This window comes from Sorex araneus, chromosome 5, assembly GCF_027595985.1.
Source record: "Sorex araneus isolate mSorAra2 chromosome 5, mSorAra2.pri, whole genome shotgun sequence".
In the NCBI taxonomy this organism is placed as follows: Eukaryota; Metazoa; Chordata; class Mammalia; order Eulipotyphla; family Soricidae; genus Sorex; species Sorex araneus.
This window is the reverse complement of record NC_073306.1, coordinates 174,661,408-174,689,135: the sequence shown is the minus strand read 5'-3', so window position 1 is coordinate 174,689,135 and position 27,728 is coordinate 174,661,408. Positions and strand designations below refer to the sequence as shown.

At 39.7% G+C, this 27,728-nt stretch overlaps 1 protein-coding gene across 2 annotated transcripts in view; it reads left to right on the top strand.

The window, feature by feature from the left end:
• The window catches only part of ATP8A1 (ATPase phospholipid transporting 8A1), a 243,383-nt gene extending 216,104 nt beyond the window's left edge, over positions 1 to 27,279 (top strand). For both annotated transcript variants that reach the window (XM_055140932.1, XM_055140930.1), the window contains exons 34-37: positions 8,132 to 8,220; positions 8,881 to 8,973; positions 21,104 to 21,195; positions 22,648 to 27,279. In XM_055140932.1, coding sequence (XP_054996907.1) covers positions 8,132 to 8,220; positions 8,881 to 8,973; positions 21,104 to 21,195; positions 22,648 to 22,745 — 372 coding nt within the window. In that variant the 3' untranslated portion in view covers positions 22,746 to 27,279. The remainder of the gene's footprint in view (positions 1 to 8,131; positions 8,221 to 8,880; positions 8,974 to 21,103; positions 21,196 to 22,647) is intronic.
• Positions 27,280 to 27,728: the final 449 nt, after the last annotated feature.

Genomic DNA, 27,728 nt, shown 5'->3' with positions numbered 1-27,728 from the left:
GCTAGTATAAAGAGGCCACTTCTCACTCCGTGCTCAGGAGTCACTTCTGGTGGTGGTTGAAAGAACCATATGTGGTGCCAGAAATAGAAACAGCTACTGCAAGGCAAGCACCTAAACTCTATACTCTCTATCCAATCCAGAAAACAAATGATTTTTTAAAACTGAATCGCCATAATCTAAAATATAGGTCATTACGTATCAAGATTGAATTACCAGTAACCAAATAGTTCATGCTCTATGGGATGTTTTTTTAAGAAAATACAAAGCTATCACAAAATTATAAAGATCTGTAAGAATATTATAACAAGCCAACATGAGTGTTGAAATAATGGACCCTATCTTATGGAACTTACTCGGTAACATCATAACATCTTAAAATTATATCTCCCATAATAAAACAAGTATTTCGTTACTAATTCTGTTCTCATTTTTCTGACACTTTTATATTTTTAATAGCACAATAGAGAAGATTAAAATAAAACAAAAAAGATGTTTAAAATAAAATAAAACAAATTCTGTTCTCAATTATTTTCACTACTCTTAGAATTATATCCAAAGAAAATAAAATGTCAGAACTATGCACTTCCTAGTGCTCTTAATTCCTTTTTTAGAATAACTTTTCTTTTTGAATGTCAGCTTCTCAGTATTTGTGGCTATAGAGTGAACTTTTACTTAAAAAAAAAAAAATCTGATTGATGAAGGTTCCAACTTCCTTGCCTTAAACTTATGCTCAGAGCATCTATTAAAATCATTTATTTTCTCATTACCCCCTTTGCCAGAGGGTGGAAATGCAAATGTTATTTTTTGCATCATCATGCAAGATTGAGCTTGACTCTTGAGTCTCACAAGGTAATCACCCTCCCTCCCCACTACCCAGCCAGGGCTAGAGGAAATAAAACATTTAAAGGCTTCCAACTGCTATCTAATTTGCTCTTTTCTAAGATTTTGTTTGGAACAATTTGCATATTTTCTAAGATTTTTGTTTGTTTGTTTGGAAGAATCCAAGCCAAGTGTTTTCTCGGTCTCTGAGTAATCAAAAGCATTCTCTGCAAATAATTGCAAGCATATTGGGGCTTATCCAGAACACCCTTCTCCATAGTTATTTTCTGGGTGTTCTGCCCTGTCTATTTTTATGTAGAGAGTAATCATTCATCCTGTCTAAGAGCCAATTCAGATTAGTTCAGCTACGATTTATGGATGGCCTGTGTGTCAGATGGGTCCCCAACTTCAGTGGTTCAACTTAGAAAACCAGCTTTACAATGGTGTGACAGCGATACGAATTCCCTAGAAACATGATTTGGAACTTTGGGTTTTGACCCATTCTCTGGGCTAGTCATAAGCAGTAGGCACCTCTCTCATGATGTTGAGCAGCAGCTGCCTGTCATGGGATGCTGAGGTATCACGATCTTCTTCCAGCTCTTCTTGAGCCTCATCAGAAGAGACATGGATGGGCCATCCCTGTACCACCCCATCAGCCATCAATTAAACTTCCCTCAGTGCTCCCAGCATTCCTTAGGCCCAGAATGCCCTCAGCTGTGTATGTTAAATGGTGACAACCGCTACACCCCTTGTGGCTTTTACTTTCACCCATTAGTCAGTAAATTATCTAGCTGAGATACTGAACACTTTATTATAAAATATGTAGGTGAATAAGTAATAAGCAATAATGAATAAGTAATAAAATAGTACTGTTGTAGCTATTTTGTTAAGACTGCACTGTACTGTAGCACTGTCCTCCCGTTGTGCATCAGTTTGCTCGAGCGGGCACCAATAATGTCTCCATTCTGAGACTTGTTACTGTTTTTGGCATATCAAATATGCCACGGGTAGCTTGCTAGGCTCTGCCATGTGGACAGGATACTCTCGGTAGCTGGCCGGACTCTCCAAGAGGGATGGAGGAATCAAACCCAGGTCGGCCACGTGCAAGGCAAACACTCTACCGGCTGTGCTATTGTTCCAGTCCTATGTTAAAACATAATAAATAAATGATATAAAATGAGCTAAATGATCTTGTGCAACTGGAAGCTAATGAAAATGGTATTCTTTTTTTTTTTTTTGGCGGGGGTGCTTGGCAAAGTCTGGTAAGGGTATCTCTGATTGCACTTAAGGATCACTTCTGGTGGTGCTCAAGGGACCATATGCAGAGCCAGGACTACACTGGGGTCAGCCACATATAAGATACAGAACTTAACCTAGCCCTGAAATTGTTTTTCAAAACAATTTTAAGGGGGCTGGAGCAATAGCACAGCGGGTAGGGCGTTTGCCTTGCACGCAGCCGACCCGGGTTTGATTCCCAGCATCCCATATGGTCTCCTGAGCACCGCCAGGGGTAATTCCTGAGTGCAGAGCCAGGAGTAACTCCTGTGCATCGCCAGGTGTGACCCAAAAAGCAAAAAAAATCAAAAACAAAAGCAAAACAATTTTAAGATATGTTTAAGGTAGGTTAGGCTGAGCTAAGATAAATTTTGTTTTGTATTTAGGTTTTTTGTATTTTAGATGCTTTCCAACATATAGTATTTTCAACTTATGATGGGTTTGTCAGGATGTAACCCAGTGGTCAGGCATGGGAGATCTATACCAGGTGTCAAGAGATTAAAACTTGGAAAACAAAAGTCTTTCTTAGAAGCCTGATCCTCATGGGATAATGAACAGATGAATCGATAATTAGATGTAAGATACTGATTACTGTGATCAGGGTACACAGAGGCTAGTAAAGTCACAGAAAAATTGACAAGTTTGAATTCAGGTAATAGTATTTGCCTAAAAGCAGAATTTATTGGATGTACATCAGTGGTAGTATCGCCAAGAGAACACCCAGGGAGGTTGTAACTGACTCCATAGTGACATAGAAGCATCCAGCCTTCCCAGGAAATGTGTTTGCTTGAAAGCATAGGCTCTAGAGAGAATACTGGGATGTTTGACCATTCTTTTTATTCAAAACTCTGCCTAAAAGGCAGTTTTGCAAGAATTATATTTAGTGAACAGCTTTTAGATTTAATAGCTTGAATAATATATTCTCATAGGGATATACCTGAGTTATATACTAGTTATATACATGATATAACTAGTCAGAGACTAGCCTTATGTTTATTGTTTACTATTTAAATAAGGCTGCAACAAATAATTTTTATATTCACAAAAGTCCTTGGAGTTAGTGATCTTGGGGGATGGAAAAATGTTAGGGGGATAGTTTTCCATGATTAATAAACACATTTGGGAAACCATGGTTTTAAAATAGGATTCCAGGGCTGGAATGATAGTTCAGCGGGTAGGGTATTTGCCTTGCATGCAACTGACCCGGATTCGATTCCCAGCATCCCATATGGTCCCCTGAGCACTGTCACGAGTAAATCCTGAGTGCAAAACCAGAAGTAACCCCTGTGCATCGCCAGTTGTGACCCAAAAAGCAAAAAGAATAAAAATAAAATTAAAAAATAGGATCCTAGCTTTCTTTACTATGATTTTCCAAAGTCTTAAATGTATTCTTCTGTATTATAACTCCAAGATTTAATTTGTGTTTGATTTGTACCTTTCTAAGCCTTGAGCTATGGCACAGTGAGTGGGGGGGGGGGGTAAGGGGGAGGAGCCAGGTGGAGTAGTGCTTTCAGAACTGACCCTGGAATGAGATATTATTAGGGGCTGGAGCAATAGCACAGCAGGTAGGGCATTTGCCTTGCACGTGGCCAATCCGGGTTCAGTTCTCAGCATCCCTATTTGGTCCGCCGAGCACCACCAGGAGTAATTCCTGAGTGCAAAGTTAAGAGTAACCCCTGCGCATCACTGGGTGTGACCCAAAAAGCAAAAATAATAAAAATAAAATGAGATACTAATCTATATGCAAAGTTGTACCAAATTTCAGTGCATCAGTGTAGAAATTATTAGACTAAGATGTAGACATTATCAGGTGAAGATAAATAAACATTTGTGCCCTTGAAAAATTTTGCCAAAAGGCTTTCCCGAAATCAAGACAGTGGGCTGAGGGGATGGATGGCTCAAAGGGCTGGAACCTATATTTAGCCTGTTGGAGCCGAGAGTCTTCTGGGATTGACCCCAGCCCAGTCTGTCACCATACAGAAACAGCCCCTGGGCTTTGAGCTAGGTGTGCCAAAAACAAAAGGCAAAACAAAGTGAATTCATGCCGGTCATCATTGTCCCACGTATTTATTTGACAATACCACCCCCCATCCCTACCAAGTGGACTGTTTCAGTCTGACCTAGTGACTGTCTGTTGTGCTCTTAATTCTTCTTATAAAGTTTCTTTTTTGTAATCAAATATCAACCCCAAAATTGTTTATTTGTGGTAGTCACTCTCCTGTTGTTTATCACATGTTCTTGTCATGTTCTTGTCATGTTCTCGAATGTGTGGAACTCCTCCATTTATTTGAATCAAGTTTATTTGTGGGGAGGTGGGTTACAGGAGTTTGGGTCATACCTGGTGTTTTCTGGGCTGACTCTTTGCACTGTACTGGGAGTCACACCCATCAGGGCTTAGGGGACCATCTGGGGTGCCTGGGATCTCACCCAGGCCAGCCACATGCAAGACAAGCACCCTACCCACTGTGCTTTCTTTACGGCCCATTAATATTAATTTTTAACCTCTCTGGAATCTATATGAATTTGTCTTGCCGCCCTCCCTCCATTAACCAAGTTCACATAACTTTTTTCTCTTCCCTTAATACATTAGTATCGATACAATAATTCTTGCGAAAAGTTGTCATTATTTCTCAAGCTAGCAAATGAGAGGAACGACACTTTGTGTGTGGCCAGGCTGAGGATCTGAGCCAGGGCCTCACACATGCAAGGCAAGTGCTCCACGGCTAAGCACACCCAGGCTTGAAAGAAACGACACTTTAGGGTGTTCTGTTACGATGGCCAATTCCAGACTTGAGAAGAGTCTCGACTGTGACTTTAATGTGATGAAAACCATGATATTTATACACTCTCTTACACTTAATTTGATACCATGAAAAAAAAAATGGATTTTTCCTCCCTGGCAGCTCATGAAAGAGATCCCTAGAAAGGACAAAAGTATTAAGAGGGTTGAAAGCCGTTTGACAATTGCAAAGAAGCAGGTAAAGTGGGCTCCTGACCAGCATGAAAAATAACAGTGGCCATTTTACAAGCGTTCTGGGTTCAGTTCTCAGAATCCACTTCACAGTAGAGGAAGCCGAGACTCTGAATGTGCTTCCCCTGGGTCTGATTGTCTGATCTCTGGGGAGCACAGAGCCGAGACTAGTTCCAGGAGACTTTCTCCCCAGGATCTGCTCCAGTTGGGGTTCCTGGATGCAGTCTTCCACCTCCCCAAGAAGACTCTCTGTTTAGAGAAGTGCTGCCCGTACTCTCTGCAGGCGTTCCCGCGCGCCACTGACATTTATAGTGTGGAAGGAGTGGTGGGCAGGCCCACAAACCAGGCTGCTGAAGGGTTCTGGCAGGGCGCATGTTTAAATTCCCCTCCAGCCTGAACTGGAGGAGCTCCGTGAGCAAGATATTCTCGAGTCCGGGAATGCAGATGCTGAGAGCTTGCCGGGTGGTGGGGCAGAAGGTCAGCCCCTGTGGACCATGGCCCTGGGCTTGGCTCAGTGTACCCCCTCACCTTCTCCCAAGGTATCACACCGATGGGCGTTGGCTAAACACACCTCCTGGCCTTTTCCCATGATCCCCTGCCCTCTGCCAGTGTACTTGGACTATGCTGCCCAGTGAGTGCCTCAGGCTGCCTGGGTTCACTTGAAATCCCATGGCCTGATGGGAAAGCCAGCATCCCCCTGCAGATACCTGCAGCAGCCTGCTCCCCACCAGGGCCTGGACCCCTGCCCCCCCACTTTTTTGAAGCTCCTCACCTGAGCTTTTCTCCAGTCCCCTGGGAGCCACTTTTGTGGCACTTTATATCGGGGTTCAGAGGGCCTGGAGAAATGGCCTGGCATGGCCCTCCTGGCGAACTGAAGAGCAAGGAAGCTAGAGCCCAGCCCTACAACAGGCAGCTGGGTATCACCCCCCTACACCCACTGCCCCTCCTTTTCCTCCCACCCCTCCCCCCAATTGTCTGCAGGGATTCAGAGCCTTTTCCCAGCCGACCTGCTTGCAATGGAGAGATGTGAAAAGTTAGATACAAAAAATGGTTTCTACGGAGTGATGGGGAGCTTTCTGGGAGAGAAAGGAAGGAAGTACCTCGCGGAATATTTTTCCCTCCCCTCTTCAAAAAAAAAAATATATATATGTATATACATATAAAGAGACTCTGTCTTTAATGCAAATGTTGGCTTTAGATCTCTTAGGTTTGGATTAACTCCGCAGAAGGGGGTGGGGGCAAAAATCTGACAGGCTTTCAAATATGAAGCAGAAAAACTTTTCTACCCCTCAATTCATGTAGTTCATTTGTAAAGGCAATGGCTGTTGAATTGAATAGTGGGCGACAAGTCCCCCTTTCGTCATTAACATCACAATGGTCAGAATTAGCAGCCTGAGTCCCCTACTCAGCCACTTTGCTTTCCCTCCAGCCAAGGTTCGTACAAGATGGCAAAAACAAGAAGGAATCTTGCTCCTCTTCCTGGCCTCTTCCCTCAAAGTAGAATCGATTAAAACAAGCCTAGTAAGCGAGGTCTTTGAAGTAAGGATTTTTATCATACTTTCTCCCCTCACAAAGGAAAATTGGTGTGTTGGGTTTTGCTGGTGGCACTGCTGTTTTTACAATTCTTATTTTCTTGAAAGCATGCTGAGCTCTCAACAAAGCCCACTGCCTTGATAGACATTTCCTCTTACATAGTTCTTCTTGGTTTTCACTATTGAGGATGTCAGCAAACTGTTGAAGATCATGTTTTGCCCATAAAATAAAGTGACTTTTATGTGAATCATTTTTTGTCCAGTTGGTGTCTGGAATAGGAGAACTGTTCTGTTGAGTCCATGCAGTAACATTTCTTTTGGAATATTTTAGCGGTCTTTGGAACTGTTTTATTTTTACAAAGGAAAAACATCTTTGATATGGGTTGAATCAAGTCTATGTCAAAATACTTGAGTTTAGAGTGGAAAAAAATTTCAACACCAGTTCTTGTCTTCAGCTGGGAATTAAATAGATAGCCTCAAACAATTTGAAGTTAGCTTTATTGATAAGATTTATTGATTAGGACTGTGTGTTATTATGAGGCTGCTTATAAGTATTGAACTGTAGCTCATTTTTATTTTGAACCACATTTGGTTTTAAAAATATTGGTGTGGTTTTTAATTGGGTGCAAATGTGCACAGGTTTAGCTAGACTCTTTTAATGGAGTTTTAACAATACATTTATGACTAAATACATTCAAAGAAAACAAAATAATTCTTTTGGTTTAATTGCATGACATTTTTTAAGCTAATTATATTACAAAGGAATTTTTATTATAATTTTAAATAGCTAATTTAAATTTATTAATTTTTAATCATTTTCTCTGCAACCCATGAAGACTATAGCAATCTGGAATTTAGTACAAAAGAATGATTTAAGATACTTTCAGTACACTTTTATTTGGGCGTTACATTCTAGGTTAAACTTTTAAAAGTGATAGCATGTATCAAAGAAGTTATATAAATATCTGAACGAACTTTAACATTATTTGAATATTCAGTCAAAAGTAACCAAATTGCTATTTTCACAAATATCGTCATTTGATTATGCTGTATACATGATTTATACAGGATGATTGTTAAGTATTACATTTACAAAACAGTTAATTTCCATTTTTCAGAGACAGGCTATTTAGTTTCTAACTAGGATTTTTTTATATGTTGTTTTATAAGATAATTAAATCCAGAGTTAAAGTTCATTTGAAAAGGTTTGTCTCATTTTCTAAGTTATGAACAATCATTTCATTGCTCCATAATTACCGTAACAAAAAATTTTATATGAAATAATGAAAAGATTTGGTACATGGTAAACATTCTATATTAACTACATGAAGAGGAGAAAATATAGTCACTACATGTTTTAACACATTTAGCTTTTCATTGGAAGTATTCTGCAAGTTTGAATTACAGTTATTATGTGAACTTCTTACACTGTGAGATTCTTGAAATTTATTCTACTTAAAATCATATATGAACTAAACATGAATGATGTATTTCTTGGGTTTTAATATAATGTTATTTCTGGCGGTTTTCTCAGGCAGCCATGTTATTTAGCTCCGGAGTCTTTTGGATGGGGCTGTTATTTATCCCTGCGGCTTCTCTGCTTCTGGATGTGGCATGCAAGGTGTAAGTATAATACTCAGCACACAGGGAAAATAAAGTGCATGTTCATCCTCACATTTCTCTAGTTATAGCATTATTTCAAAAATGCAATTTGCAGTAATATTACTTTAATGAATATGTAAAGATGAAAAGAGTGAATGAGAAAATAGAAAAAAAATTAGTTTAGAAAACTGACCAGGAAGTAAAGGGCTAGTTTCAGCTAACATTGGAGAGTACGTTTTTAGGAATCAGCTGAGAAAACTCCTTAAAGGTAGGAGAAAATGATCCTCTATCTTCAGATATAATTTTGTACCTTTTATTTAGTGATGATATGTGTTAGTGAATAGTAGCTGACCTCATTCTAAGCATATTAAACGTTGAATGAAAGAAACTAAAACACCCTTTCTCAAACATTACAATTGTGCTCTCTCCACAAAAAGATACGAATAACACTAATTATATGATCCATATTTAATAAGTTTTAGTGTAAACTTAGACCATTTTTTACATTTGTTTCTAGAATTTTGTTATTAACAACAATTACTTAATTTTTAAAACTTTGATTAAAGAATCTTTTGCACTGTGATGACTCTCATACTCATTAATAGCATGATAAGAAGACCAGTTTTATAGAGCCTCAAGCTTTCACATAGATTCTTTCCTTGTAAATGTGTTTCATTGTAGTATCAAGAGGACAGCTTTTAAAACATTAGTAGATGAAGTTCAGGAGCTTGAGGCAAAATCTGAAGATCCTGGAGCAGTTGTGCTTGGCAAAAGGTAAAATGTAGACTATATTTTCCAAGTGAAATTACACTTATCTTTTCTTTCTTCTTTTTTTTTTTCCCCAGGGGGTGTGGGGAGGGTTGTTGTTGTTATTCTTGGTTTTGAAGCCACCTCAGCAGTACTCAAGGCTTACTCCTGGCTCTGTGCTCAGGAATTTATTCATGGCTTGGGGTAGGTCTCAGAGGTCCATATGTGATGTCTTGGATTAAATCCAGTTTGACTGCGTGCAAGTACCCGCTGTACTATCTCTTCGATGTTTATCTTTTAATAGTCATTGGAATATGTGATAAGCCTTGTTTTTGTTAGCATGGGATAGCAATATCGTTGACAGATTTTGGAATCAGAAAGAGGTAGACTCAAATCACATCTATCACTAACTAAACTATGCATGTCAGAGCCAAATGGCTAACTGCTTTCGAGACTTCCATTTCCTCATCCATAAAACGATAATACCTACTTCATGGCTAGTGATCGGCATAGTTTAGAGCCTGGGATTTAATGCTCCTAAAACAAAGAGTAGTTATAAGGATTATTGTATTACCAAACAAAATAAAACAGAAGGAAAGATTTTTAGCTTAAAACTACATCCATAAGAAAATAGCATCTATGGGGCTGGAGTGATAGCACAGCGGGTAGGGCATTTGCCTTGTACGCAGCCAACCCGGGTTGGATTCCCAACATCCCATATGGTCCCATGAGCAGCACCAGGAGTAATTCTTGAGTGCAAGAGCCAGGAGTCACCCCTGTGCATCGCTGGGTGTGACCTAAAAAACAAAATTAAAAAAAATAGCATATAAGGACTGAAGCAATAGTACAGCAGGTAGGGTGTTTGCCTTGCACATGGCCTACCTGGGTTCTATACAGCATCCCATGTGGTTCCCTTAGCACCACCAGGAGTAATTACTGAGCGCAGAGTCAGGAGTAACCCTAAGCACTGCCGAGTATGGCCCAAAAAAAAAGAAAAAGAAAATAGCACCTAATTAAAACTGGGCTTGACATAAGGGTAGGTGCCTTCCAATTTGTATTTGTTATCAGGAATTGTTATCAGGAACTGACATAGGCATATGTCATAGATGGAGCAAGTTGTGTCTTCCAAGTCTTACTCACTCACTGTCAACCTCCAAAAACTCAGCAAGTTTGCATGACTAATGGAGCAGCCAGGGATGTGACTCAGCAATAGAGCACTTGTCTTGCGTGTGCAAAGTCCTGGGTCCAATTCTCAGCACTGTCAAAATGAAAGGCTTATTTTTGCAGCAGGCAACTAATCGAATGTATTCAATTCACAGAGCACTTAAAAAAAGAAAAACAAAATTACTTGAAAGCAGCCTGGAATAAAACGCAGTTGTGAATATCGAACAAGGAGTATGCTTTGTCTCTCTTGCTTTGTTCTAAACCTAGGAAGCATTTTTCTCCCAGTCTGTCTCACCTTAGTCTTGATTCCCTGTTGCTGCTCGTTTTGACACAATGGAGTGAAGGGCCAGTCTGAGAACTCCAGCGGGAGGTTGGCTTCCAGGCCTCTCTCACTCTCCTTAGACCAAAGCAGCACAACACACACTTGTCTCTGCCTCCCTTTTAAAATAATAGCACTGGAAGGCAGCTATGCTCACGGGTAGGGCGTTTGCCTTGCAAGCAGCCGACCCAGGTTCGATTCCCAGCATCTCATATGGTCCCCTGAGCACCGCCAGGAGTAATTCCTGAGTGCAGAGCCAGGAGTAACCCCTGTGCATCACCAGGTGTCACCCAAAAAGCAAAAAAATTTTAAAAATTAAAAATAAAATAAAACAATAGCACTGGCATTTGCTGTACTTTAGGCCCCACATCTATCACTTCCTCTGCTGCTAAATTCTGCTTGAATTTTTCTCTCCCCGGCCCGCACCCCTCCCCACCCTCCCGCCCCGGGGCTTACAAAGCCAGATTCTCCAAGTCAGAAATGACCAAGTCCCCTGTCCATTGATTCGAGAGCCTCTGCTCCTACCATTCTGCCTCCTTTTGCTGTTATTTGGTTTGATCTTGAAGAATATGGTGTAGCAGCAGAAACAGCCATGAGCCTGGCACACCCGTCCTAGCCGCTCTAAATCAGGATTCCTTCATAAACGAAGAGACTGAGAATACCTGTGAGTAGGATTACAGGATTACAGATTCTTCTCCCTCCATCTGTCCCTTCAAGGGGGAAAAAAAAAAAACATGAATAACAATCAACTTCTAGTTCATTTTCCTGGCCCAGGGTCTCTCTCTGAATGTTTTCTCTCTTTCACGCTTAATGTAAAAATGATGTAGTAGGATTTTTGGCTCACTAAATTAAGAATTAGACCATTTATTGTCATTAGAAAAGGACACTAGTAACACTAGCCTTCGGAGTAAAGTCCTCCTATTCGTAAGTATGTTAATAAACCTGACTTCCAGAAAGCCTCTCCATATGGTTTTCAGATTCCCTGTTTTTCAGCCTATCTAACTGATGCTTCAGTGATGACCTGGGTCCTAAGGACTGGATGGGTCTGTGCTGTAGGTAACCCTTCCCCTGAAATAAAATACATCAGCGAGCCTTAAAGGAACTAGAATAAATTTCAGAATGACCACAGCAATGCAACAAATAACTTCCCAAAATTAAAAAAGAAATTTCTAGCAGCTAGCTAAAACAATTCATCAGCTTTCCTCAAGAACTCAGGAAGATTTAATTATTAGGTCAGAGCACAGCGGGTAGGGCGTTTGCCTTGGTCGACCCGGGTTCAATTGACAAGTTCCTCTCGGAGAGCCCAGCAAGCTACCGAGAGTATCCTGCCCACATGACAGAGCCTGGCAAGCTACCCATGGCATATTCGATATGCCAAAAACAGTAACAAGTCTCACAGTGGAGTCGTTACTGGTGCCCACTCAAGAAAATCGATGAACAACGGGATGACAGTGCTACAGTGCAGTGCTACCCCAGATAAAAATCCTCTGCTCCGACCTCCAGCTTGCACTGCTGCCCATGGGTGGACAGAGAGGGTCTGTAAATGCTAGCTAGAGAAGGGGAAGAGAAGGGACCTATGAAAATAGAAATCTAGCAACTAGATGGAAAAGTCTTCATACACTCTAAGGCATTTAAATAATTGGCACATGGATTTGACAACCGGGATTATTTTAAGATTCTTGGAGAATGCAATTGAGGCCAGATTCCCCCCAAGTTGGATAATTAAATCTATGTAGTCAGTGAGAGAAAGTGTGATTTCTCTGTATCTCGGCAGTCTGGGGCTTTCTTTAGTTTCAAAACACTGTTCTGTTTTCTAATGCTTCTCTGGCTTTGCACAGGCTGTTTCGTTGACTGGAGCTCATGCCCTCTGCAAGGCTGGGCAGTCTAATTCCTAGCTTCCAAAATCAGGTTCAGCTGCAGTTAACTTCTACTTCACATACATAAAATTAATTCCTGCTCTGCTATCTTAGTATTATATGTTTGTTCTTTCATTTATTCTATCATAATACACTTCTTTACTTGTGTGTATTGGTTTTCCTAAATTACACTCCTTGAAGGAGAGATCTCTTTTTTTGTCTCAACTGCAGCCTAAGAACTAGCACAGCTTCGGGAATATAGAGAGAGCACTTGATAAATTTCTCAAATGGATGATTGATTGAGCCTACTAAAAATATATAAATGAGTAATGAAAGAATAATTAGAGTTGTGAATAGTTGGTGAATAGATGGTTGACCTCTAGGTGGTGAAATTAAAAGAACACTGAACTCATGTTGGGGCCGGAGCGATAGCACAGCGGGTAGGGTGTTTGCCTTGCACGCGGCCGACCTGGGTTCAATCCCCGGCATCCCATATGGTCCCCCAAGCACTGCCAGGAGTAATTCCTGAGTGCAAAGTCAGGAGTAACCCCTGAGCATCACTGGGTGTGACCCAAAAAAGAAAAAAAAAAAAAAAAGAACACTGAGCTGGAAGGCTGGAAGCAAGTATGGTACTTGCCTTGCATATGCCGACCTGAATTTGATCCCGAGCAACCCATAAAATCTCTCGACCCTCACCAGGAATGATCCCAGAGCACAGAGCCAGTAAAAAGCCCTGGGCATAGCTGGGTGTGGCCAGAAAGCAATAAATAAATAAAAGCCATGTAGACTTACACCACTCTATAGACCTTAATACTATATAGATTAAACACTGCCAAATAAGGAACTTAGAAAAGCTTCCTTTTTTTTTTTTTTTGCCAGAGAACAATGTCATTCTTAAAATATTAAGATTGGGGAGACAACTAGGGGAGAATAAGGGGATATATTTGAGGCCACCTCCTGCAGTGCCCAGGAGCTATTTCTGGCTCTGTTGTCAGGAATGACCACTGGTGCTACTCAGGGTATGTGGTGTCGGGGATTGAACTGAGTCAAACTGCATTACAATAAGCAACTTAACTTTTGCACTGTCTCTCTGGCCTCAAAATTGGGGGGTTTTGGTTTGTTTGTGGGGGATAGGGGGTGGGACACACTCGTTTGATGTCTCTGCACTCAAGGATTATTCCTGGTGGTGCTCTAGGGATCCTGTGGGATGCCAAGGATCACACCCTGGTCGACTGCAATCGAGACAAGGCCCTTCCCCACTGGCCTCAAGATTTAAAAGTACTTTAATACCTTACTAAGAACTATCATCGAGTTAAGCTATGCATAAAATGCAAGTGTTTGTGAGAAACTGATGCTGAGGATTATAAGGACTATGGACTGTAAGGACTGCATCCAGATTAGTATTTATAATCATTTATTTCTCAGCTTTAGCCATTTTCTAGTGGAACAGTAGACACTTACCAGTGTGTCTGGCAAATTGCATCTAATTTTACAGGAAGGAAAGGTGTGTTTCATCATTTTACTGTATTGGTTTTGAGCACTGGGTTCAGGTAGAAATAGATCTAAACTTGTAGGCGAATAAAGCAGGGGGTGAGAGTCAGTGAAAGTACATTCCCCTCCCTACCCCCACCCCCCAATCCACTGCCAATGCCTGGGTTTGATCCCTCACCCTTCAAAATCATTTTAAAAATTTTAAATTAAATGTTAGAAAATAAATACAAACCTTACTGCTCATTACTCTATAAACATGGTCTATTCAATTTGTTAAAGAAACAACTAATAATCTGTGAAACCCTATTCTTTGCTAAAATTTTATGCAGACATTCTCCAATACTAAGTTGAAACATCTACACTTTAAAACTTAAAAAGAAATATGTGATGGCTAGAGAGATAGTGCCAGGGATAGGATACTTGCCTTGCATGTGACTGACAGCTCATTCAATCTCTGGCATCGCCGAAGGTCCCCCCAGCACCATCAAGAGTCACTCTTGGTAAGCCAGGGATAGCCCCTGAATGTCACCAGTATGACCCAATCCTCTCCTCCCCAAAATATTAATTGAAAATTCTTTGAAATTCAATTTTTCCATAAAGTTACAACAAACATTTCCTGGAAAATCCTAAACTATTTGTTCTATAAATATAAGGGCATTAATAATGGAGGGTTTTCCTACAGTGTAAATATTTATACTATTTTATTGCATAAATATTAATTTTTTGGAATATGGGCCTCCCAGATAGCACTTGAAAGTATGACAACTATAACTTGTAGCTACATCTTACAGTTTTTAAAAAGATATATATATGTTTTGGAGGCTGGAGCAATAGCACAGCGGGTAGGTCATTTGCCTTGCATGCGGCCGACCTGGGTTCGAATCCCAGCATCTCATATGGTCCCCTGAGCACCGCCAGCAGTAATTCCTGAAAGCATGAGCCAGGAGTAACCCCTGTGCATTGCCTGTGCATGACCCAAAAAGCAAAATATATATATATATTTTTTTTTATATTAAAAATATGTATATATGAGCCAAAGAAATTGTATAGTGGGTAAGGTGCTTACCTTGCCTGCAACTCACCTGGGTTTGGTCCCCAGCACCATATATGGTCCCCTGAACTACTCCAGGAGTGATCCCTGGGCACAAAGTCAGGAGTGAGCACTGAGCACAGTGGGTGTGGCCCAAAAATTGGGGAATTAAAGAGGGGGGGGGGAGGAGAAAATTAAAACGCCAGTGGCTTAAAGTCAGGGCCTGTGGAGCCCAGAGATGACCATAAGGGCTAGAGCCAAGCTAGTCGTAGGCCCAGCATTTGATCCCATCCCACGTGTATTCCCAGGAACACTGTTTAGTCCTGATAGTACCACTGGGGAGGCCAGAAAAGCTCCGTGTTAGGTGCAGTAAGAGACTCTGGACATTGGGCTCAGTGCAGAGTTGGAGAACATTTCTGGATATCGTTCCCATGCCTGTAAAGTACCGCATCTTCCAGACAGATAAGGCCATGGAATTCATACTTTTGATATCTGATGTGCACATCACACAAATTATTTTCAGTAAATAACCATTACTGCATAGAATCTAGCCGTGGATCCTCAGGTTTTGTCCTTCATAAATTGCCCATCATTATGGCCTGTCACCTTCCCTTGTAGAAGAGTGTGAGGGGGAGTACGGGTGTCTGCTGCGCGGTGTGTGTGCAGGTGAGGGTGGTCTCCCCAGACTTCTCTGCAGCGTTATATTCTCAAGGAAGAGCATTTTTATCATGGCCCCACACTAATGGAAAGGAAACTGTGTTTCTTAGTTTTCCCTTTGGAGTCTATATCTCCGTTATACAAGTAGCTTGGTGGGGGCTCAGGGTAATGGAATGTATCAAATGTTCTCCCCAGGGCTGGAGAGAGAACAGCTGTTTCCTTGCACAGGACTGACCCAGGTTCAATCCCCCACACCCTATATGGTCTCCTGAGCCCATCAGGAGTGATCCCTGAGCACAGAGCCAGGAGTAATCCCAGAGTGGTGTGACCCCAAAACTCATATATAGTATATAGATATAGATACACTTATATTAATATTAATCATATGAATGTATATATACTCCCCCAGCTGTCTCCTATCACTATGATATTAGCTCTATCCAGCATTTGTGAAGAAAATTGGCAGAATGATGCAACATCATCTACTCCAAGCAGCGATTTAGGTTGTTATATCCATTGTTTATTCCCTACCAACACTGCCTAGGACAGGCCAGCTGTCACTTGCTCTGCACTAAAACATTCCCTAAGTGCATCATTATTTGCTTCTGGAGATCTCTCTTTTAATGACTCAACCAAAATAGCTAAGTTGATCCACTATGAAGCAAATGCAAATATATTCTTCCTCAAAAATGATTGAAAACAACATATTACAGGAAAATAAATAATACCTACTTTGTGGTATTCCTGAATGAAATATTCTTTTTTAAACAGAGTATATGTTGCCTCTACCAACTGACAGTATTTTAGTAGGGAAATAGGAATGGTAGGAGGGGGCAGGAAGTTTCACTGTTGAATAATTACATAAAACAAATTCAGAATTTCCAGAGCTTGAAATGTAATTAAAAACGTAACAAATAAAGAAGAAATATTAAACCTGGGAATAAGTTTCTCATAAGAAACTTTTCTTTGGGGCTGGAGCATTAGCACAGCGGGTAGGGCGTTTGCCTTGCACACGGCCAACCCGGGTTCGAATCCCAGCATTCCATATCGTCCCCTGAGCACCGCCAGTAGTAATTCCTGCGTGAGGAGCCAGGAGTAACCCCCATACATCGTCGGGTGTGACCCAAAAAAGAAAAAAAAAAAGAAACCCCTCTCTTGGAGTCTTTTTTACCCCTTCTGACTCTGTGCTAAACTGTTCAACAAAAATGATCTTGAGCCAATTCATCTTGCATGTGTGAGAGCTTAGGTTCAATTCTTGGTACAAGATAAACAGAAACAATAGAAAAAATAACTTTTATACAAAATTACCTTTCAATATATCTAAATGTTAATGTTTCCATATATTTACCCTGTTACTTAGCCATATGTCAGAACCCATAAGCATCAATGGCAAAGAATTACATAATTTTGAAATGATGAGTAGTTCCCTCACTATAGGATAAAACTAAAAATATACATTATATTATCACATTATTTCCTAGTTCTGTCCTGTGAAAGACACTGAATGGAAGCACAAGAGGTTCAAGGCAAATAATAATATTAACAATAACAATAAAAAGCCAGTTGTTTTTCCTACTGAAAAGTGGAGTGAGACTTTAGAAATATTAGAAAATTACTTCTGTGTAGTCGTCGACATGTAATGTTGATTATAAATCAAGGTAAGAGGAATGATCCGTGCAGTGCAAAAGCTGATCTTTTTATTGGGATGATCTCTGTCCAAGTTAGCATCTTTCTAATATATTCCTTGCCTTCTGTGGGATAATGAGAGTCAAAGAGATAGTAAGTGCCAGTGGCTGTGCTGGAAGTTATTACCACCCTCTAAGAGCTCACAGTTGCTCAGAGTGTTGGAGATTGTCCTATTGTAGATGAGACAGCCAAGAAAGATTTGCCAGAGTAGTAAGAAACAGACTCAGAATCCAGCAAATAAAAGATCCCAGAGCCCACGTTCCTTCCTTGGCATTATATTCCTTTCCCATGAGGTTTAGACCCAAAACACAGAACAACAAAAAACCCAAGTCTTCTCACCTTTTTTCTAAACACTAGGTTTGCTGTATCTGCTACTGAAACCAAATATTATAAATTCTTACAAAATAAAATTACGTGCTCTTCTATATGTAGATCGGCAGGATATGAAAGATTGCTTCTCTTGTCTGCCTTCTTAACACCTCAATGGTTTCCTTTTTTATTTATTTTTTAATTAATTTATTTTTAATTAGTGAATCGCCGTGAGGGTACAGTTACAGATTTATACATTTTCGTGCTCGTGTTTCTCTCATACAATGTTCGAGAACCCATCCCTTCCCCAGTGCCCATTCTCCACCACCAATAAACCCAGCATCCCTCCCACCACCCAATCCCATCTCTCCCCACCCCACCCTGCCTCTGTGGCAGGGTATTCCCTTTAGTTCTCTCTCTCTAATTAGGTGTTGTGGTTTGCAATAGGGGTGTTGAGTGGCCATCGTGTTAAGTCTCTAGTCTACTTTCAGCACTCTTCACCCTTCCCCCGCGTGGTCTCCAACCACATTTTACTTGGTGTTCCCTTCTCTGTCTGAGCTGCCTTTTCCCCAGAATGTGAGGCCAGCTTCCAAGCCATGGAGCCAACCTCCTGGTACTTATTTCTACTATTCTTGGGTGTTAGTCGCCTACTCTGTTATTCTATATTCCACAGATGAGTGCGATCTTTCCATGTCTGTCTCTCTCTTTCTGACTCATTTCACTTAGCATGATACTTTCCATGCTGATCCACTTATATGCAAAGTTCATGACTTCATTTTTTCTAACAGCTGCATAGTATTCCATTGTATAGATGTACCAAAGTTTCTTCAACCAGTCATCTGTTGTAAGACACGCGGGTTTTTTCCAGATTCTGGCTGTTGTAAACAGTGCTACGGTGAACATATAAGTGCAGATATCATTTCGACTATACTTTTTTGCTTCTCCGGGATATATTCCCAGCAGTGGTATTGCTGGGTCAAATGGGAGCTCAATTTATAATTTTTTGAGAATTGTTTTCCAAAAGGGCTGAACCAGTCGGCATTCCCACCAGCAGTGTAGAAGGGTCCCTTTCTCCCCACATCCTCTCCAACAGCGGTAGCTTTTGTTCTTTTGGATGTGTGCCAGTCTCTGTGGTGTGAGGTGGTATCTCATGGTTGTTTTGATCTGCATCTCCCTGATGATTAGTGATGTAGAGCACTTTTTCATGTGCCTTTTGGCCATTTATATCTCTTCCTTGGGAAAGCTTCTGTTCTCAATGGTTTCCTATTAAGGAACTGTGTAGTTAAGGGGGATGCTATGCAACTTGGAAAATGCATCTGGGGAAGAAGCAGCGTCACAGTGATACACAGTCCACCTTTACTCTTCTGCAGGCATTTTCAGTTCTAAACACCAGAGACTTCACAACACATTGCCTGTTCACATCACTAACTAGGCTAACGAAAGCAGACCACATGTTGTTAAAGCTGCTGAGTTCCTCAAAGCAACAATGAATTTTAGTGTCCCTCCCTGTCCTGGCGTCTGTAATGCTACAATCATTTTTGAGAGTTTTCCAAAACATGACTTGGTAAAAATGACCCTTTCTTGTTTCTGTTATCTGTTTATTTCCCTAGAAAAAAACAAGTTTTATAACTACGTAAAATCACTGGCATTTTAGATGGATCAGCTTTCTTGTCTTACTGTAGCTAATTCCCAATGACAATAACGTATGTCTAATAAGTACCAGGCTAATGTCTCTAGACTGAAGTGTCAACATTTCTACTTCAGCAAAAATCTAAATGTTTGTGTAATCACAATGAGTTCACAGGGGACGGGGTAGGGTAGAGGGAGAGAGACTCTACTTTAGGACCTGAAAAAAATGGTAGAAAATGAAAGAATTAGCATAGCTTAAAGCAAATTAGCTAATGATTTTATAGTGGGGATATACAAGATGGGAATTTTTCAACAAAGTGAGTTCCAGCAATTTTATTTTTTAATTATAGACATTTATTTACTTTAAGACATGTGGATTACTTGTTAGTTCTTCATGCTGATTATGTCCTTTGATAACAAGGTGAAATTTCTTAAATCCTCCAGAAGAGACATGGCATGATTGAGTGGATTGGTGTTGTTTAAAAATGCATTTCAGAATGATTACACAAATTCATTTATTGGACAAACATTTGAGTTCCTACCGTGTGAAGCACTCTTCTGTGTGCAGTGGAAAACCACATACATATTTCTTGTTTTTAGGATTACAAAATACATGGATTTGTGTCTGTAACTATTATCTAAATGTTTATTAAAATAACTTTTTCTTGGCATTTACCTGGCAGAATTATTTTCTGAAAATAGTTTTTATGTGAAAATGTAATTTAGGAACACATTTCCTAAATGAGTGGTAATGGAAATTTTCTAATTAAAAAGTCTTTGAAGATCCTTCTATGAGTAATTTTTAGAGTTTCTTTATATAGTCAAAAGAATATTTTATACCCAAAATATGTGTGGAGTATGAAAAGGGTTTTATTTTTCAATTTCAGAAAATTCTTTGCAAGTTGCTTTTATTTACAATTACATCTTTTATTAGGTCTCTAAGTTAACTGTACAATAAACGCGGTATAAATCATTTTACAAAAAAAGGGAAAGCCCAGTGACTGAAGAGATAATACACCTTGCCATGCATGTGACCGACCAGTTTCAATCCCCAGTACGGTGTATAGTCCCCAAGCACCACCAGGAGTGATTCCTGAGCGCAGAACCAGAAGTAACCCCTGAACACCACTGGGTGTGTCAGACTTCCTCCCTCCCGCTCAAAAAAGAGACCAAGCCCCAAATGCCACTTTCTACAGAGAACCCTTGGTTTAATTTTATTCAGAGCCAAAGAAAGAAAGAAAGAGAGAGAGAGAGAGAGAGAGAGAGAGAGAGAGAGAGAGAGAAAGAAAGAAAGAAAGAAAGAAAGAAAGAAAGAAAGAAAGAAAGAAAGAAAGAAAGAAAGAAAGAAAGAAAGAAAGAAAGAGAGAGAGAGAAAGAAAGAAAGAGAGAGAGAGAGAAAGAAAGAAAGAGAGAGAGAGAAAGAAAGAAAGAGAGAAAAGAAAAGAAAAGAAAGAAACTTTTGGTCTTAGTGGAAGAAACTCAAACCATTACTCTGAAACGTGTACTCAAACTATACATGCGGTGAGGATGATATTTTGCTGATACAATTGATTTGCTGCTGCATTTGTCTGCGTTTTCTCTCATTTCAACAATGACAAATAGCAGTGCAACTAGTACTTGGACTGTCGGACACAGCAATTCACTTCTCTTCACAGCAGCTTATGACTAGTCAGTCAGCCAAGGTCTTAGAAACTAATAAAGCTACTGTATGATTTATATCTTTTTACTCGTTGTATTGTTCAGATTCTGTCTGTCCATTTATTCTCAGCACCTGAGGGCTGGGACAATCATTTCATTGGATTATTGGGGACAGAACTTTCTTTCCTAGCGGGGCAGTGGAATGAGCTCCAAAGTTTCTATCTAAATACTTGACATCATTGTTATCTGAGGGAAAAAAAAATGGATAATTTCTCAAGCAATCATTTAAGTCCAACTCTCTTTACTAGTCCTCTGGGCACACCCAGGGCTCTCCTCTGAGCTGATAATTCATTTCACACTTTTACACCCGCTCCACAGTCTCACCGAGAGGGCGCAGCTGCTCAAGAATGTCTTTAAGAAGAACCACGTGAACTTGTACCGGTCCGAGTCCTTGCAACAGAACCTGCTCCGTAAGTGTTTGAGTCCTTCTCTTTAAATAAATCCTCCGTTGCTCCTCAACAGCATTGATGAAAGCAGTGTTTTGGCTCTGGGAAAATGTTACTCTAACACCTAAAACAGGTTTTGCATATTTGCAATGTGTAATATAAATACCAAATGTCCAGGAGACCTCTTTCAGCTTGGATTTTCAACCACCATGGCAGGGGCCCAGTGTTACTCCCTAGTTGTAAAAAAGGTTAAAAACCTGTGGTTTCCAGAATTCTTTGACTGCAACCATTTCACTTGTAGCCAAGGGAACACTTTAAAATCTTGCTACTTATTTCACTTGAAAAACAATATTTCCATATGCCTTTTGCTTCCTTAAATCTTAAAGAGAACATGTAAAATAAATATTCACTCTTAAAAGCTGCCGCTGTATTGTTGGCTTTTCTACTTGAATAACTTTGCAAGAGCAGCTTTTTTAGCTTTCATCCACATAATGAAACATATATTTTCCCTTCAAAAATATATATGAATATTGAGAATGGCAAGAAATTATTAGGTATTACTCCTCTTAATATTTCAAGTTCCAAAAAGAAATATATAAAGCCCTGTAGTAAATGTGTTTGTATTAGTAATTTATCTTTTGTTTCATGATGTTTCCACATGTAATTTATTTTCACTAATATATATGAATGTTTAATGTTTTGTCTCTTTTTATTAAGAACCCTTTTTTTAAAAAAAGATGTGATCCCCCTAGGAATGGTGATTTCTCCCCATGCCCCCTCCAGCCATGTTGGGATATGAATAAGTTTATTTATAGATGACAGCAGCCAAGGGGAATGTGGTCTGAAGAAAGGCAACCACTTTTTTTCTTTATTTTTTTCTTTTTGGGTCACACCTGGCTATGCACAGGGGTTACTCCTGGCTGTGCACTCAGGAATTACTCCTGGCGGTGCTCAGGTGCCTATGGGATGCTGGGAATCAAACCCGGTTGGCCGGGTGCAAGGCAAATGCCCTACCTGCTTTGCTATCACTCCGGCTCCAGGCAACCACTTCTCTGCCATTTTCTCTACATGAATCGGTCCCTACCTCGCTTTTCTTGGTCCTTCCCTCTCTTCTGTCTAAGCTCTAAAGAAATCATTGGCCTACTGTATCAGCCTTTCCAGCCCCATCTCCATAGCTGAGAAAGAGAACTTAGATGGGCTGGACTTGAGAGGCTAATTGGGCTTGGGACTGGAATTGCTTCCTCCTTCCCTCAGGGAGCAGCAGCCATACACTATTCAGCTTTCCACCTCTAATCATCTCTTTCTTCATTTTGCAGTTGAGTCTGTTTCTTTCTTGACATTCAAAATGATCGTCTCCATGCTTTTGAAAAGCAGGAGGGTTACATTCATTTTCAGGTTAGAAAATGAGCCCTCCAGAGTGAACCAAGTCCGATTGACCAAATTGATGCCGATTTCTACTTGCTCTGTAACTTTCAGATGGATACGCCTTCTCTCAAGATGAAAACGGGATCGTGTCACAGTCGGAGGTGATCAGAGCCTATGATACCACGAAGCAGAGACCTGACGAATGGTGATGAGGAGAAGCCGCAAGGTGGGCAGGGATGGCGAATCTCAATGAAGAACACTCAGATCTTCCCTGCTGACTGCAGACCCAATTCCAGCCTAGTGCAAGGAGGTGAAAGGAGGATCTGAGCTCACTAGTTGATTGGCAGCGCTCAGATTCCTGTACATTATAGACGTAAGCACTGTGCAACTCTACTGTACATCATCTCTTTCAGATGTTAAAAGGTGTTTGCTGAGTCTTGTAAACAAATTGAAAATGACCTTGTATCTTGCCAGGGGGCTTTTCTTAAATAGAAAATAGGTTTGTGGGCTTACATCACACCCTTACTCTGGGGCTGAAACAATTGAGTGTATAAATCTGAAGATGACCAACCATTCAAAACACTCCAACATGGTAACCAAGTTCAAAGGACTCTTGATATCTAGACTTAGATTTCAGGATATGCCAAAAACAAGACAAAACAAAACAACCAGCGTTCTTAAGGAACTGACCCGCCTTACAGAGGAAGAGTGCTAAATGGGACATTACTAAGTTTTTGTGTCAGAAATGGTCTTGATAAATGTTTGCCAAAGAAGTTCAATAAATGCATTTCTTACTCAGTAGTCATTTGCCCAGAAATTTCTGAGAAAGCTCAACTCCTGTTCTTCTGTAAGATAAGACCTGCATGCCCAGCTTTTCCCACCTTAAAAGTGATTTACACAGATGAGTCTTTTCAAGGCATTTGCTACTCAAAATCTGTGATGTTACCTCTGGCCTTACAAAATGCTTCTTTCTTGTTTGTCCTGTTTTCCTGTGCAAGTTAGACGGCATGCGTGGTGATGTGATTCTGTGGTCACGATGCTGATTCTTAAAACCGTGTTTCAGTCATTTCTGGTGAGGTTTAGTCATCTCACTTTATCTAAAGCTCTATCTTCTGTCGTGAGATTGAGTGCTGTTGTTTTGTCTTCAAGTTTTCTCTCTTAAGAAACCTGTTTATCTGTGTATGAGTGTTTGGAATTTTCAATGCTGCTGCCAAGACCTTTGGAATACCGTGTCCCAAGATATGCATGAGCTTTTGTAAAATCCGTAGGCTCAGCTTTTATATTGTGTTCTGGTTCTTCTGATTTCTTCCCACTCAAGCTGCCCGCTGTCTCAGATATCACACCCAGGGCTGTGGTGACTGCCTAAGACAGAGAAATACTTAACAGTTCACTTGTCAGGCAACAACAGAATTGGCCACATGCTGCTAATTGGGACAAACAAGTAGTATATTTTCCCCCTATTAAAAATACCTACTTAAATCAAGCCTATACGTCAAAAACTCCTTTCCATTCTGAGTGTTTCTTTAATATGTTTTAAATGTATGTGCAGTTTATTTTCAGCATTTCCAAGACATTTCCTGAAGATGCCTATTTTGCTATCAACAATGTGGTGAAGGGGCTGTTTCAAAACCACAACTAGTTTTCTACACTGTTTTTAAAATAACGCTTTCATTTAAAAAAGAAAAAAGAAAATAAACTAGTTTTCCAATACACTTTAGAGATTGAAGCAAACCTTTTGCCTTTTTATTCAGAAGCCTGTTTGCCTTTAAGTGAACTTACCAGCAAAATAGGTAGAACCTCCTCTTTAGAAAACATATATATATATATACATATATATATATATATATGCACACATATATACAGAGAGAGGACCCATTAGAATTGAGAAGTGGTGATTTTTTCAAATCACCCTTTGAGTTTAGAAATGTCACTTTCTTTTTTTTGCCCATTTTCTAAATGTAGATTTAAAAGTTCGGCCAATCCCATGCCCCTGTTTATATTTTTGCTGTTAAACTACAAATCTCCCTCCCAGGTTTTCTACAAGTTAAGAGAAGTCATCATTCAAGCCTGTAGGGCACAAGGGTTGAGGATATTTCACTTCCCCACACCCTTTCCATTTGGTTCTTCAAAGAGTAGAATTGTGAATTAAGACCATCAGGGAGGACCACAGGTGTAAGAATCTCAGATCGCCAACAAAATTCTTCCCTCTTGATGGTGGACTTTGCTGCTAACAGTTGAGGTCCACAAATAAGGAAAAGAATATTATAGCTGTTTCTATTTGCTCTGTGGCTTCTTTCCCAAAATCTTCATATCAAATCTTATGAAGTCAATAGAAGCAAAACATCTAACTTAGATAAGAAAAAAATCAAATATTTTTTATTTCTCATGAGACAGGGATTATTTCTGTGGGGCTCTTCAGATGGATGCATAGGATTGGGATCTGACATGTGATTGGTTTATGCTTTCTATGGTCCATTTTTAAAGAGTTAGCAGGCAGCCCGTCTCTTGGCTGCGTGGGGTGGGAATGGAAGGATGGGAAGCCATGAATATATCCTTGGTAAAATTTAAAATATGATGCTGCAGTCACAATGACTTTGGAGTGGGAAAGCCCAGAAAACCCTCAGATTTTTTTTAAAGCTTTCCTGAATGGGGGGAGGCAGAAAAATCGATGCAGTTTTATGGGAATGAAAATATACAAAGGGACTTTCGAACATAATTTTCTGAAATAAAGGACATGGACTCTTCAATTAAAAAGTCTCATGTAGGGACTCCAGCAAAGGCTAACACCATTGTTTTTTAAATGTTTACAATTCAGAATAAAGCTACTATGAGCAGGAAATCTTTATTCAGTTAAGCATTGAAAAGCTGGGGGTTGCTCCTTTAAATGTTTGATAGTGCTTACAAAAATATAAAGATGTTTCACACTTAGAGTCTATCTAGCAGAAATGATTAGCAGGAAAATGCCGTTTCTCAGGAATGTAGTGAATTTTAAATGATGTCTGTGCTACCTACTGTCCAACACCCTTGCCTGTGTCTAATGTGAACCTGCTTCAGCAATGTGGCAAAGTGAATGAAAAACGTTTGCCTGTCAAGTCAAATGACTGCGTATTCTGCCTGATGATATTAGCCATTTACATGAATTCTATGATCATTATGAACTTAGAGGGACTGGAGATTCCTCTAAGTTTCTGGATGGGGTGTGGGATGGGTAGGGGGGAGGGAGGGTTAGGATGAATTCAAGAGCTCAACATTTATTCTGAGAGTTAAATTTTATATTTTAATTATTCAGTTCAGCAGTCCAGATGTCCATTTGTAAAAGTCATATGATTGGTTATTCTGTATTGTGTACATTATACAGCTTTTAGAACCTGTTGACTAAGATGTTCTTTCAGGAAATGAATGCTAATCTGAAAGTAATAGATTGTGTATTCATAGTTATTTTAGTAATGTATATAACAATGCCATAATTGCAAAGCTAAATAATTTCTAGGTTCTCTTTTTGTACTTTCTGATAATTCCTGGTTTTAAAACGTTCAATCAAATAAATCGATAATATTGAATTAGTCATTGATAAAAATTTTTGAAGAAATGCCCCATTCACGTTATCTGAATAAGATTACGGAATTTTTTGTGGTAAATCCCTTACATAACCATGCAATTTAGTGCCTCATAGATGCTTTTTAGTAATGAATATTTCTGCACTGTTTGGTCAAGATCATCTGATTTTTTTTCACATTAAAACAACTGAAGTCACTTGTGAAACTTAGTAATAATTTGCTGCAATCTAATTAACCTCCAACAGATATTCAAATGGAATGTCAGTTAAATTTTGAAGAAAAAAAAAGTGTTTTCCACTTTTCATCTTGATTTATTTTCTGTATGAGAGCAGCTGTGTTTCTGATAGGTTTATGGTTTGCATGAATTGATATTTAAAGCCGCCTCGGCCAATGCATGGCTATTGCTGTAAATCTTGATGTTTATTTCTGCCTTATAAAATTCTATCATGACCTACCTGGAATTTAATATTCAATGGACACATTAATTGGTCTTCTGCACAACTCTTTCTTAGTACGTGAATTATTTTGCAAAATTGAATAAATTTAATTGAAACATTTTTGGTTTAGCTTGCCTCTAAGAACTTGTCTTAATAAAGCTCACAAAACTTCTCAGAAAATAAATCTCCCTTAAGTAGGAAAAAGCTAGATTTCATACTTGCTTACTTTGAATTAGCAGCAACTTTCCATAGATAAATCTGCTTTTGCAAAGATGTGAGCAGAATATTAAAAAATAATAATAAATATTTTTTGTTTTATGGTTATAGAATAGAAGCCATAGATGCAGTGAATACTGTTTGTTGTTTAGCTGTTTCAAGCTTCATTTTTCACATTTTCTAACCTATTAGACTGCTTTGGGAGGCAAATACTAAGGAAAATTGCAGTTTGCATTCAGGGTAAAATACCATTTTTGACTCCATGAAGAACCATTTCTGCTGAAACTGCTGTAGAATTTGTGACGCTGCATGAGTGGAAAGTAGTAAATCTGTGATTTTAGTAGTTTTCTCAGGTTTGGTTATCTCAATCTTCAGTGCACTGTGTTTTATAAGTAGTTACTGGAAAATACTCAGTTCTATGCAGTGTCATGTGTCACTGGCCTTTTGTGAATGTGCATGTTTTAAACTGCAAATTTTAAACATTTTACCTTCTAATTGTTATTAAAATAAAATAAACTTTACCAGTACATGAAGACGATTGTGGGCATATTCATTGTTTTAGAAATGATTCTGTTGTATGAAACTTTCAAGGCCACTATATAGTCTGAGAAAATGTGCTCATCTACATGTGCTTCAGCATTTTTTTTACATACCCAGTTCTAAATATGCAAACACATTTTGTATATAAATGTTCTCTTCATTTTAATCCACCTAGATGGAGCATGAGGCAAAGTTTATTAACTCTTCTCTCTCTCTCTCTCTCTCTCTCTCTCTCTCTCTCTCTCTCTCTCTCTCTCTCTCTCTCTCTCTCTCTCTGTGTGTGTGTGTGTGTGTGTGTGTTTCTTGTGCCATACCTGGTGGTGCTCAGGGCTTACTCCTGGCTCTGAGCTCAGAAATCACTCCAGGCGGTGCTCAGGAGTCTGACCCTGGTTGGTCACGTGCTAGACCAGCACCTTATTGGCTGTACCATCATTCCAGCCCC